General features: G+C 37.1%; 1 protein-coding gene across 3 annotated transcripts in view; it reads left to right on the top strand.

Annotated features, from left to right (window-relative positions):
• trappc8 (trafficking protein particle complex subunit 8) overlaps window positions 1-14,535 on the top strand; it is a 79,674-nt gene that overhangs the window by 30,777 nt on the left and 34,362 nt on the right. For all 3 annotated transcript variants that reach the window (XM_077220960.1, XM_077220962.1, XM_077220961.1), the window contains 4 exons: window positions 1,203-1,334; window positions 4,578-4,802; window positions 6,543-6,651; window positions 11,672-11,866. In XM_077220960.1, coding sequence (XP_077077075.1) covers window positions 1,203-1,334; window positions 4,578-4,802; window positions 6,543-6,651; window positions 11,672-11,866 — 661 coding nt within the window. The remainder of the gene's footprint in view (window positions 1-1,202; window positions 1,335-4,577; window positions 4,803-6,542; window positions 6,652-11,671; window positions 11,867-14,535) is intronic.

Here is a 14,535-nt window from a genome sequence, read left to right as displayed (position 1 = left end):
AGCAGCTTTGACTGTTGGTTGCGCCTTATAAGGTGTTGTTCAAAATATTTTCCCTTTTTCCAAATGTTACGTGCTTAATGATGTAAAAGGGATTAGAGCGCAACATTTAAGGGAGATTTAACTGTTGCAGTGTGTGAAAGTTGCAGAGACAACCAACAAACAAAGTACAGCTAACGTTGAGTACGTTTTATTAGAAGAGGTGCAATGTGGTAACAAAAAGAGATTAGAAACATAAGAAACAGAAAACCAAGAAAACAAGACTTTTGCCAAATAAACAAAATAATCAAAACAAATTCCCCATAACCATTATCCCAAGCCACTAAACTTCCTACCAAAAGAAAAATGCAGAAACAAAACTGAGATCTTCAGCGTATATGACACCGTTAACAAACTATGCTGACTTAAAACGGAAAATACAATTGAAGGCAATTACTCTTCAACTAACTAACACAGAAAAGTGCTATCTACCTTTGTTTCAAAGATACTTGTAAGAATCAATCAATAGAGCTATTTACGATTGATTTGTAAGGTCAACATTCAGTAGACTTGTACAAAATTAAGAGACAACAACTAAAGGTAAATCAAGCGTTCAAAGTCTTACAGAGTGGTTAAATAATACAACACACCCCGTTTGTCTCAGATTATCCACATGTAGCACAAAGATAGGTCACTCGCACACACCTGAACTTAATACGAGATTTAATTATTAGCACTGAAACTTTGCGTTCCCTCAGACAGAACTAACAGTGCAGTGAAACGGCAACAACAATGAACAACCTGAAAGTGTGTTGACTCGGAAAACAACCAAACAAACATTATCGGTAATCATGGCAAACTGGACTTTTCGGCTTCAACAAAGGCACGGGGTTGAATGAGATCTGGCGCTGATTTGCTCACTCATTTTCAACGGGGGCATTTTAACCTGTCGGCACTTCAGCGGATTGCTTGAACGTCGATCATGACATTGAGTGATGTGATAATGGTTGATAAGTGAGATCTCTGATTGCAGTCCTTGAAAACCAAAAAGTACTGCTTGAAAAGTCCTTGAGTCTTGCAATTTCATTTTACAGTATCTGCACAAACCCTGAGGCAAACAGGTGGTCCCGCCGAAAACTCACACTATTGGCTGATCTGTTGTTTCTGTGTCATGCTCCTCACATTAATTTAATTCACTTCACACTTCTTGTTTCCCTCTCTAATAGGACTCTGACCTGCGGAGTGCACTCCTATTGGAGCAGGCGGCTCACTGTTTCATGAATATGCGCAGCCCCATGGTGAGGAAGTTTGCCTTCCACATGATACTGGCTGGTCATCGTTTCAGCAAAGCTGGACAGGTAGGTTTGAGATTCAGGAAACACGCTTTCCTTAAATACAGACAATTGTCCTCATCACCATTACATTAAATCACTGGTCTCTAGATGGGCCCTGGCACATTACAAGTATGCCACAAGATGGCTTAAAATAATTTAAAATAAGTCAAAACAAGGTTTAAAACGGTTTTAAAAAATCAAGATAAAGCTGAAATCATATTTATCAGTTTAGTTTGTTCCCTCAACAACTGTCATTTTTATTCTACTGGTTAGTTGACAAAAAAAAATTAAATTCTGTCATTAATTACTCACTATCATGTCTTTTCAAACCCGTAAAACCAAATGAAGGTCTTTTTGATGAAATCCGAGAGCTTTCTAACCCCCATATACTGTAACGTAATTACCACTTTGAAGGCCCAGAAAGGTAGTAAAGAGATCGTTAAAATAGTCCATGTGACTCCAGTGGTTCATCCTTAATGTTATGAAGCGACTAGAATACTTCAAAAATTCAACAATTTCTTCTCTTCCATGTCCTGTGGATCCTGTCAGCAGCACAAGCGTCTAGGGCTGGGTACCGAGCTCGGTACTTTTTAGGTACCGACCGAATTGCCTCGATACTACCGAGTATCGAAACATGTCTTGTTTTTCGGTACCAAGTTTCGGGACCTAAGTGGTTAATGACATCAACGTCAGTGAAACAATAAACATGCAGCATGATTGGCTGTGGCGGAAAAACACTAGTTTAAGCGGCTCCCCAGAGACGTGGCTCGTCGCACGTGAGGCTGTAGTGTGTGTGTGTAAGCGTCCAACCCAGATAGATAGAAAATATGTGGAAATGATCAAAAGTGTACCTATGTGCCGGACTCGATGCCATAAGCACACGATGCAATATTTTCGACACGATAATTGCTGCCAAGACCGGTAACACGGTAAATCTGATAAGGCGCTTAAAAGCGCACAGAATACACTCGAGAGTAGAAAGTTTATCAGCCTTCGACTAGGCTACAAGAACTGGAGCGGGTCACATATAAACCAAAACTCAGCGTATAGGATACTTGCCTCACAGACATGAGAAATAGTTCTATATATTTGCAAAATATGTCTTCTTTTAAACGAAACAATTAGAAATAAATAGTTTGATTACCTAATCCATATAGGCGCGCGCGTTCACTACTGCGGGGATGACGAGTCAGCATCGCAAATTCGCAATAATCATCTTTGCAGCCAACACGTTTAGTAAACACTTGATTGTTAATCAACAATTAAAATATCTCCTTGCTATCGTTTCCCGACACATCCATAATCATTAGGCTACTTTTGCCAGTGCTTTGCGCAAGCTTCATGTGTGCTGAGCGCGAGGCATATACCCTCACCCTAAGTAGCCTATATTTAATTCAATTCACATTTATTTGTATAGCATTTTCAAAATAAATATCGTTTCAAAGGAGCTTTACAGTAAATGTATGCGTCTAAATTACAATTTAGAGTGATCTGTTATCAGGGGTGACTGTGTGTAATGCATTTCAATTAATTTTCATTCAGTTTCATTGTTAAACAATGCATTAAGTTAAGGCAGAAACAATGAGCTCATTGAAGTAAAGAATACATGTTGTTAAATGATTAGGAAAAATAGAAAACTTTAGCATTGGTGCTTTTTTACAGACTCAAAATATGAGTGTAAAAAAGTCAACAAACTGAAAAAATAAAAGTTTTTTTTTAGGTAATGTTATATTGATAAAATTGGTATCGATAAAAAGTATCGTTCAGGAACCGGTATCGAAGTCAAGGTATCGGTATCGAAAATTTTGTTACGATACCCAGCCCTACACGCGTGCGTCATGGTGCTCCCGTGAACAGCGTCAGAGACTTGATGAAAGGACCATTTTTTCTTTTTCAGTTTTGTTGGAAACATGTTGCATGTATTTACTGTTTGTAAGACATTGTTTTTTGTGCTCGTGTCACATAAACATGAGCGGTGTTGTTTTTTTGAGTGCCTGCTTGTAAAAGCGAATTAACATATCTTGTATCTGAGGCTAAATCGCTAAATATTAAAATAATGCAACTGCACATATTATATTTTTCTAACTTCAAAAAACGGCCACTGATTGGAACCAGCTCATAATCACACATTTTAATGATGCAAAAGATGCATCACAGCATACTCATGCTGTGAGAGGTGAATATGAAAGGCTTAGCAGCGACGGCATTTCAGTAAAATAATATTGTGGTTACAAGATGTGTATAATTTGAAATACCATATTAAATAACTCCACTAACAGTAGCTGCTGTTCAGTTTGCATACCGCTGCTCTCCCCCTCTTCTCTTCTGAACTCTTCCCTGTCTTCATTAAAGCTCCATGGGTTGCCAGATATCACAAATAAAGAAATCAAGCCCCTTAAAAATGCAATATGCCAAACATGGCAAAACTGTAACGGGGAACAAATATAAAGTATGCAATAACTAGTATTACCAATATCCTAGAAAATTAAAAGGCTGGAATTGTATTTTTTTATGAATTAAATAGTTCAATATAAAATATTTAGATATTTATTTTAGATATTAATTGATGGTAAAACACTAACATGAGATTGAAAAATAATTCAACAAGACTTTAAAGTTTAATTACATCTATGAGTTATATTGCCATTGTAGCAGACATTTCAGAAATATCTTGGGGGGTCTTTGATAGTGGGATTTGTTGGGGGTTCATAAAGGTTGAGAACCACTGCATTAAATGGAAGTCTTGGGTCAAGTCATTGCACCCGATCGTATCTGCCATTAGTCAGTCATTGTCAGGGCACTGTGACCTCCATATATATATATATATATATATATATATATATATATATATATATGCCTAGTCCAAGTAAGTAAACCCTAAAAGTGACATTGCGGATATGTGTGGGAAACAGAAACATCCTTGCTCTATCATGTGACCATGATGCTAGGCATTGTCCTGAGAGTCAAATTCTGATTTGCTGCTGGAAAGGGTCAGATATGGTCAGTCTGTCAATTTTCACCTGGAAGCTGATGCTACTTCAACATCAATGAAAGTTATTGAACGTCGCAGCAGTAACATGAAGTGCTCTCATTATAATGAGGTATTCTTTAAATGTTCAAATCTCTCTCTCTCTCTCTCTCTCTCTCTCTCTCTCTCTCTCTCTCTCTCTCTCTCTCTCTCTCTCTCTCTCTCTCTCTCTCTCTCTCTCTCTCTCTCTCTCTCTCTCTCTCTCTCTCTCTCTCTCTCTCTCTCCCTCTCTGTTACAGAAGAGACATGCATTGAGGTGCTACTGCCAGGCTTTGCAGGTGTATAAAGGTAAAGGTTGGACACTGGCTGAAGATCACATCAACTTCACCATCGGCCGGCAGTCCTTCACTCTGCGGCAGCCAGAAAACGCCGTGGCTGCTTTCCGGCACATTCTCATCAACGACAGCAAACAGTCGGCCGTACAGCAGGCTGCTTTCCTCAGGGAATACCTCTATGTGTACAAGGTTAGCACACACACACACACACACACACACACACACACTCACACACTCACACACTCACACACACACACACACACACACACACACACACACACACACACACACACACACACACACACACACACACACACACACACACACACACACACACACAGGTATTACATTACTTAAAACTTAGCCAAGATGAAATCAAAATTGACTTTAAATATATAATAGAATTAGCTTTTTATAGTAATCTGTTCACAATTCATGAAGTTAAAAATGTTAGGATGGTACAAAGACTGAAGGATGACATTCTTGAAAAGAAAACCTTAGCTAGAATATAATAATAAGCTAAGTATTTTTGTTTATATACAAGTTTTTGTCTAGCAAAAATCAAAGTCATGTAGTGCAACCAGCAAAGCTTAATGATATTTGTACAGAAGACTTTTTTTTACCTCGGAATATACACTACTGTTAAATAAAAAAAAAATAAAAAAATGAAAATAACAATTTTAATCATCAAGGATGTGTTAAATTGATCAAAAATAACAGTAAATGCATTTATATTGTTTTCTTTTTCAAATAAATGTTGCTCTTATGAAGTTTCTATTCATCAAGAATCCTGAAAAAAATCATGCAAACATTTCCATGAAAATGTTAAGCAGCAGAACTGTTTTCAACATTGATAATAATAATAAATGTTTCTTGAGCAGCAGATCAGCATATTGGAATGATTTCTGAAGGATCATGTGACACTGAAGACTGGAGTAATGATGCTGAAAATTACATCAAGTAATAAATTACATTTTAAAACATTACTATAGAAAATAGTTATTTTAAACTGTTATAATATTCCTCAATGTTATTGTTTTTACTTTATTTTTAAGCAAAACTATGCAGCCTTGATGAGCATAAGAGACTTCTTAAAAAAAAAAACAGTAGCGCATATTCAAAAACTTTTCCAAAAATAATTGTGTACACGTTTGTAAGGAGAAATATTATTTGTTTCCCACATGCCACACATTTTACTATTTACCCATTCAGTCATATGGATAAGATGGCAGGAAAAGAGCAGTTTTCACATTGAATCAGGCTACATTTTCTTATATTGCTCTCAGAAAGCAGTTAGGCTCTGATAGTGTCACATTCAGGCCACTGACCCAGTTTTTTCCCCGCCACAATCAGAATTTAGCCCTGAGTTTAACTGTCTGTGTCTGTGCGAGACTGCTCTTTCGTCATTGTTTGGTTGAGTCTGTCTCATCAGTGCTCTGTCCTTGGGTGGTTCTGACCCCACAGAACTCCATCACATTCAAGCACTGCGCCTGAATACATAACAAGAGTAAATTACAACATTCTGCTTTGCCTCGTTTCTTAATGGGAGTTTTATGGTGCCGATCTACCACTCCAGGAACAGTTGTGTAAAAAATCCGTCTCTCATATATAAACGTTAATGTTATCTTCGCAGTTCAGTGATACAGTATGTGACTTTTTGTTACGAATTTGCATAATTAAAGTGAAATGAGACTGGGAATGGGTATTTTAGTGTTTATACATTAGCATTTAGTTTACTATTAGTATTTATTAATATTTGAATTGGCTTTTATTTTTATAATTTCGGGATCACATGACTTTGTTTGCCAATCAGAAGACATCCATTGAAAGGACGGTACTCGTTGGATGACTGTACAACTTGTAGGTGAAAAGTTGAGGCGTTCTTCAAATGATGTTGATATTTATGACCCTTTGACCTTTTGCCCTCAGAGCATGAGTCAGTTGACCGGTGAGAGCTCCCTCCCGCAGCTGCCTCTGCCCTGCCTGCACAGCTCACAAACACGAGTCTTCTTCGGCCATGAACGCAGACTCGCCGAAGGTAAGAACCCTCTGTGTGTCTCACTCATTCACAGACACAAGAAAGGGAGAGATCACCTGAAATAAAGAAGTGTGTAATTTACTCGTTATCAGGGATTAAAGTTATCCATCACTGCTACAAAATTCCACCAGTTGGCATGGAGAGAGGTCATGTATAAGATCAGTGCATATCTGATCAAAGATTTCTTTTTACGTGTTGTTATTTTTTGCACCATTGGACATTACAGCCCAATCGTACGCTCTTCTGTTGAGTGTCTTAAGCATCCCGTTGAAGAAATCCTGCTGAAAACACTCACACTGCAATTCTGCACGCTCGTGAATTCTCTCATCTTAAACAACAAAATGTCGAGAGATTGATTTTGCAGTGTAGAACGGTTCATTGATTATAATGGGAGTTTTTGTGAGTGTGCAGGACTTGCGCTGAACTGAAGTCATTGACTGCTTCAGTGATGGGGAACTTTCATTGCTTGCTTTCTGTATGTAATTTATTCCCAGTTTGATTAACCGTTTTGTTTAATGCTGCTAAGATAACCAGTGCGAAGTCTTAAAGTGTACATTATGCAAAATTCACTTTTATAAGGTGTTTGGACACGGGTGTGTATACACAGTGTGTAAGAACAAGCAGCCTATAATGCTAAAAATCCACTCACTAATTTGTTTTATAATTCCCATAAATCAAAAGCAGTCTCTTCAAACAAGCTGATTCAGATTCCCCACTACAATGATGTCATCGTAGGATGAAGCCTCGTCCACAGCTGGTGACGATCTGATCTATAAGCGCAGAAATAAGAAAATTGGTGAAGTCTTATATGCTTGCGCCAATCAATTTGCGGTGACCTGCTTCACAAACAAGGGTCTTTTCAGTGCTGGATTTTCGAAAAGGTTGATTCTGAAAGATGGGTCAATACCAACGCTTTGTGCCCAAACTCGGGTTCGAACATATAAGGGTGGACACCGCTACTTACAGCTTCTGACATTTTTAAGTGCGTGAGATTGTCCTGTCTTGTTGTTGCTGGTATGCTAGAGCTTGAGCTCTTGAAGCTCCGCCCTCTTCTTGAAAAATGGGGCATTTAAAGGTACACACACAACATGGTGAGATTTTGCTCACCCCCAAAAAGGGGCAATTTTAACATGCTATAAAAAGTATCTATGGGATATTTTAAGCTAAATCTTCAGATACACTCTCTGGGGACTTATTTTACATCTTGTAAAAAGGGGCATAATAATCCCCTTTAAATTGATCACAGTTTCCACCAAAAAATATTAAGCACCACAAATGTTTTTAACATTTATAATAATAAGAATTAATAATAACAAATCCATCGTAGGAATAAATTACATTTTAAAATTTCACAATAATACTGTTTTTACTGTATTTGAAATAAAATAAATGCCATGATGAGCATAAGAAACTTCTTTCAAAATCATTAAGATATCTTACTTTCCACAAACTTCTGATAGTGGGTGTGTATTCCAAGCATTTCTGTATAAAACAAACACAATTTTAGTAATCTCTTGTAATTTTCTGTAAAGCTGCTTTGAAACGATATGTATTCTGAAAAGTGCTATACAAATAAATGTGAATTGAATTGAATGAATAAACACACAGCACAGCGCAAATGTTACGTATGACATTTTAACATCCACTTTAAGTTGTGATGACCTTTCTCCCATCATGCCCACAGTTAAATGAAGATGAACACAGCACCATTTATATACTCTGATAAAAAAGTAATTTCCAGAGAACACTTCAAAAGAGAAGAGCGGTGCTGAGAAGCTGCTCCTTACATCACAGAATAAAATTACATTTAAAATAAGAGAAAGAACATGGACTACCATATTCGATATCTCCTTTTAGCTTCACTTCAATTAAAGAGAAGCAAACAAAAATACTAATTTCAGGAATATCACAACTCAGATGCGTGTAAAAAAAGAAGAAGCGGGGAATCGGATGTTGGAGTGAAGAGAACAGGCCCGAGGAGATGTGAAAACCTATTTAATTGAAGTCTTTGCCAGGATCTCACACTGAAAGGGGAGCGGGGATGTACTGGTGTGCGTTGAATGATAAATAAACGTAACTGCTGTCCGTTCCAATGCTGTGCTTGCCTTAGGCTCTGAATCCCAAACGTCCTCCGAGAACACCGGCTGAATGGACATAAGGCTGTTGAGTTTATATATGGTTAATTCCCAAAATATTATTTTTTCACTGCCATGATTTGTCAGTCATATTTGTAAGGAGAGATGAAATGTGTGAGGTAACCTGATGATCATATTCTCCATATTCTTTGGAATGGTCCAAGGAGTGTCTTGAGCTTCAGTGGAAGAAGAGCATCTGTCCGTCTGTAAAGTGTCACATGATCAATGTCACAACTTTACTTATTTGACTAGCCTATAAAATAAATAAGAAACATTTAAGATTTTTCACTATTTATGTCATACTGTAATGTTGCTTTGTTTTTTAATCCTAAAACGTCCTGCTTATTTCCGAGTTTTGAATCCCACAATTTTAGTGTGATCTCTGACCCAACAGTATAGTACAGTGTGCCCAACAGTATAGTACAATTTAAAATAACTGTTTTCTATTTTAATACTTTAAAAAGTAATTTATTGCTGAAATGTATTGCTTTTTTTTTCAGGATTCTTTGATAAAAGTTCAAAAGAACAGCATTTATTTGAAATAGAGGATTGCTTACAATGTTAGAAAAGAATTCTGTCTCTTTTGATCAATTTAATGCATCCTTGCTGAATGTGTTTTTTTTATCTTGACTAATCAATTTCATCAAAATATTTTAAACAGCATTTTTTCTTGTACAATTATACAAGCAGACAACATGGAATCATTTTTATGAATACAGGCATTTAAACAAGTTAGTGATTAATAATAATGCCCAATGACCGCTATGAAAATGTAAACTTTTATGTGCACATCTATGCCAATTTGAATTTAGATTCTAGATACATTTTCTAATGTTGTTGTGGAGTCTCCTACAACATGTTTACGTGCATCAAAGGTAAAAAAAAACTGTTATATATATTATACACAGGGTCCGAAATTAACACCCGCCAAGCGCCAAATGCGGGTAGATTTTCCGTTTGGCGAGTAAATCTCAAAAGGCTATCCGCCACACTGGCGGGTGAATGTTCCAGACATCCAAAGTCTTGCGGAAGTTCCGGGAGTCTCCCGCATATTGATAGCGGCTCCCTGATGCCCGCAAATTAGTTTAAATCTCCAGGAATCTATAGCGAGCGAGAAAGAGCGCGCTCATACTGTGCTCCAAACCGTGTAGCGCGCGCAATGCGGATAGGGAGAGACCTTGCGTGTGTGTGTGCCTCAAGAAGCGTGTGTGAACTTTCTTCACACCAAAAATAGACCAACACTAAATATATTTTTTTAACTTAAATAATTAACAAATTAAGATGACAAAAAGAAAACACTGAATCAGTTTGAAGCTTTGAAAAAACGGCTTTTTTTTCATCAGACTACGTTTTTTTCGTCAAATAAAAATAGCAGGCCTCCCTCAATCCACAGCTTGTCTAGTTTTTACTTTAAAAAGTAACATGTCTACATGATGTGGGGTTAGTCTGGGTCTCCGATGGCACAGATGTCCCGGGAATACAGAGATAACGTCTCGCTAGAGTGGCCGCGCCTTTCATTTGCTTGTGGATGTTTGCTTCGCCAGTAAAATTGCATTGTACTTGCACTAGGCCTACTGCTATTTTAATACCGCGTAGCATATTTTGGAAGTAACTTCGTCTCCCTTTCTGTCGAAATGGTCCCACACAGTTGCTACTTCTTTTCGCTTGCTTCATTGTGCTTGCTCAGCGAAATATGTCTTTAGGCGCGTGTGGTTGCGCGTGTCGACGCACCCCATGATTTAACAAAAATAGGCTATACTGTTTTTTTTTAACCATGCAGCAAACAAACAAAAAAGCTAAATGTGTGTGTGTATATATATATATATATATATATATATATATATATATATATATATATATATATATATATATATATATATATATATATATATATATATATATATATATATTTTTTTTTTTTTTTTTTTTTACTTTTAATCTGTTTAACTGATAGTATTAATCGGTAAAAATGTTTATTTTCGGTAAAGTATCTGATAGTTTTACTAAACCTTCAAATGTACTGTTATGAGCACTAGTTCCATGCTCACATCTTCCATGTCTTACTATTTGTTGCTCTGATTTGACTTCTATGTACTCTTATTCATTCAACATAATACTTATCTCAATTAAATGTACTTAAATGAATGTATATGTGACACAAAAAGGCTGTTTATTATTTTGGCCGGTAAAAAATCTGCTTGGCTGGTGGATTTTTTCATCTAGCAGTCCCCGTGGCAGGTGAGCCAAAAAGTTAATTTCGGACCCTGATTATACATTTGCACATCATCACATTTTAAATGATTCTCAAACGAATCGTCAAATGAATCATTCCCTCTAAATCCCTCCTTCTACTGAGTTGTGATTGGTTTACCGTGTACAGCGCATCGAAAACAAAAACGCCCATTGCCATAACTTCCTACACTGTAAACTAAACACAGTAACGAACAATGACGTCGATTTGACCATATTAATGCAAGCCATATTGATGAAACATTGGAAGAACTAGTTATTCAACCCGAACCTCCATCGCAAGGACAACTTGAGCATGACGTTTCTCAGCGATACGCTACTCCGTTGGAGTTTTAGGTAATAGTGGCCCACAGCTGATTAGCAGAAGTATTTCAGTAAGACAGTGATAACATGAGTTAGCCAGTTAGCAGGAGACCTACACAATATAAAACTCAAAACTAAGTATTTTGAACACCATCTTTGTGAGCAAACGGTTTGCGAATCCTGCATTGAACTCCGAGATTTAAGAAGCAGGATGTTTTCATTCACTTAGAACTATGTTACACACTACATGAAATGTCATTTTCAAATATCCATAATTGGGGCCCTTTAATTTCCATGTATGTATTTTGCATCTCTGACTTGTTTTCCAACAGGCGAGAAACAGGCTGCAACACATGTCTCTTTGGACCAGGAGTTTGACCGTGATCTTTCCCAGATGTGGAGGGAGTTGGAGGAGCGGGTCGTCGCTGTAGCGAACAGAGGGACAGTTCCCGTCACCTTCCAACCCTCCCAGTGCTGCCTGAACAGCCAGACGGACAACCTCAGATACCCCCTCGCCGTGGTGGAGGGTACGTTTTCCCCCTCCACCTGCTTAAGCATTTTTATTTGTGCTGTATATCTGGTCTTCCAAATGTTGATTCCTCCATTCCTTTTGATTGCTCCATTGACACAAACTCTTGGTTTCTGTTGAAGTGTTGATGCACTTAAGGGTTTTCATTATTCCGTTTGATGCCTTCCGTGGCTGCGTTTTTGGTTAATTAGTGAATTTTTAATTGGACTGAAATCAATTATTTACCATTTGCTTTCCTCTTTATTTCATGAAATCTGTAGAAAATGATTGTTCCTATGAGAGAACCAATGAAGCAGAGAGACCCTTACCTGGATTTGACCTGTTTGAATTGCCTCTCTGCCTCGTCAGTATGATATTCAGTAGTGCAAGTGAGACTAGTATTGATTGTAGAATTGAATTAGTTATCATAATGCATGAACGTTCACCTCTCAACACCTCATAGGGGAAGATTATAGAGGAACTGGAAAAACAGGCAAACACATGTTGCCATGTTCTTACTTATTTGTATTCATTATTAGCAAATATTTCAGCAGCAAACCACATCAAATAAACCATACTATTTGTAAACATTACGGTTCGATCGATTTTAAGGGAGATCAAGTAATTATTTGGTTGTTGCACAGATTTGACCCTTCTCTGCATTTTTCTGATATGGTTTAGACAAGGAAGTCTGCGATACCTGGAGAAAGCTATCCAGTAGCATTCCTGTTCCTGATTGGCTAATGGAACCTCTAGAATGTGCTTAGTCTTGAAACCTTCAGTAATGATGTGCAATACAAAAGCATCAGACCACTAAGGTTGACTTCTCCGTCGGAGGGCTAGTATCAAACAAACAGTCCAGTATTTCCTCTTTGTAATAAGCAGTTTATTTTCTCGTTAACATTGTTCGTCATACACTCTCACATTTATATTGCCTGGTTCACTTCCACCTGGTGCCTTTTCCTGTCACTAGTTGAATATGTGTCACCACAGGGGGTTGCCAATATTACAATTCAATAGAAATAAGCGCATAGAAATATACATAAAATACAAAAGTAAAAAAAAAAAAAATAATACAAATAAATGAATATTTTTTCATAATCATGCTATAAATAATTTAAAAAAAAAATGAAACATTGAAGTGAACAAAACATTCCCAGCCCCTAATTGTTCCCCTGGAACAATCAAAAAACATATATTTTGTAATAAGTCCACAAGTTTACACAATTCTCTCCATAAGTAACAAAATCAAAGCATTACAAATCCATTTAGATCTTTATTTAAGCCTTTGAAAAATTCCCTTTCTGCTATTGTAGCAGACAGAATAAATATGCCAGGTATTTAGCCTCCTTCCATCTCCTCATGCAGTACATATCATCTTTATTAAACAGGCCAGTTGGCATTATTGGTTTTCCTTTCAGAAGAAGCAGATGGTTGGGTGTTAAAGGTTCAAGGTCATTGAGGTTAAAAGAGATCGTTAAGGGACGATCATTTAGGATGGCTTCAGCTTCACACAAGGCAGTCTGCAAAACTTCAATCATTTGTTGTTTAAAAATGGGATTATGGGTTTTCTTTATTAATCCAATTATTCTTTCCCATACTCCCCCTTGGTGTGCACCTAAAAGAGGGTTGAATATCCATATCATATTGCCCTCAGAGAGTATATTTTTAATTGTATTGTGATCCATACTCTTTATAGCTTCTCTTAAAGAAGTAGTTTTAAAATGAAAATTACCCCATGATTTACTCGCCCTCAAGCCATCCTAGGTGACTTTCATCTTTCAGATGAATACAATCGGAGTTATAATAAAAAAATATCCTGGCTCTTCCAAGCTTTATAATGGCAGTGAATTGCAACCAACAGTTTGAAGTTCAAACTGCCAAACAGCCATACGAAGTGTACTTGCGCAACTTATGACGTCAGCTTAGTACGTCATGGCGTAGCGTAAATATCAGCAGTACGTTGCATTACTCACATAAGTTGCGCTTAGACTTAAGTCGAATCCATATGTTCATTTGGCAGGAAGCTAGTTATTTTACTTTATAAAGTTTGAAATATTAATATTTTGCTTACACAAACTTTATTAACCCCTTTGAGCTATGTGGAATTCATTTATGATGGATGAATTCACTTTTTTTGAGCTTCAAATTGTTGGTTGCAATTCACTGACATTATCAGGCTTGGAAGAGCCAGGGTATTTGTTTAATATAACTCTTGATTGAATTCGTCTGAAACAAGAATGTTATATACACCTAGGATGGCTTCAAGGTGCGTAAATCATGGGGTAATTTTAAAGTGAACTACTACTTTTATTCTCTTTCTGCGCTTATGAAATTAATTGTCTGATCGCATGTTAGTAACTTATAATCATCTAATGGCGTAATCATCTAATGGCGTTTATACAAAAATCGGTATCAAGTGAGTATGCCATCTCTAGATGAACAGCCATGGAAGTGAATATCACACCATACCTCTTGGCACTGCCGCGACCTCTGTGATTGGGCCAAAATAATCGACACCAACAGAAGTGATCGTGGAAGATCAGGTCTGACTCTGTCAGAAAGCAAATCAGCCTTTTTTTGTTGTTTACTCCTAACAGAATTTTTTAAGGTAACTTTATTTCTATTTGTCTTTTCCAATATGAAGTGCACTTGGATGCTTAAGCTTACAGATGTCACAGCTCATTT

The sequence above is a fragment of the Siphateles boraxobius genome, unplaced genomic scaffold, assembly GCF_051911475.1.
Source record: "Siphateles boraxobius isolate OS27281-9 unplaced genomic scaffold, OSU_SipBor_1 8, whole genome shotgun sequence".
NCBI classification, from domain to species: domain Eukaryota; kingdom Metazoa; phylum Chordata; class Actinopteri; order Cypriniformes; family Leuciscidae; genus Siphateles; species Siphateles boraxobius.
Note: the sequence above shows the minus strand (reverse complement) of the source record. Positions and strands in the feature narration are given on the sequence as shown.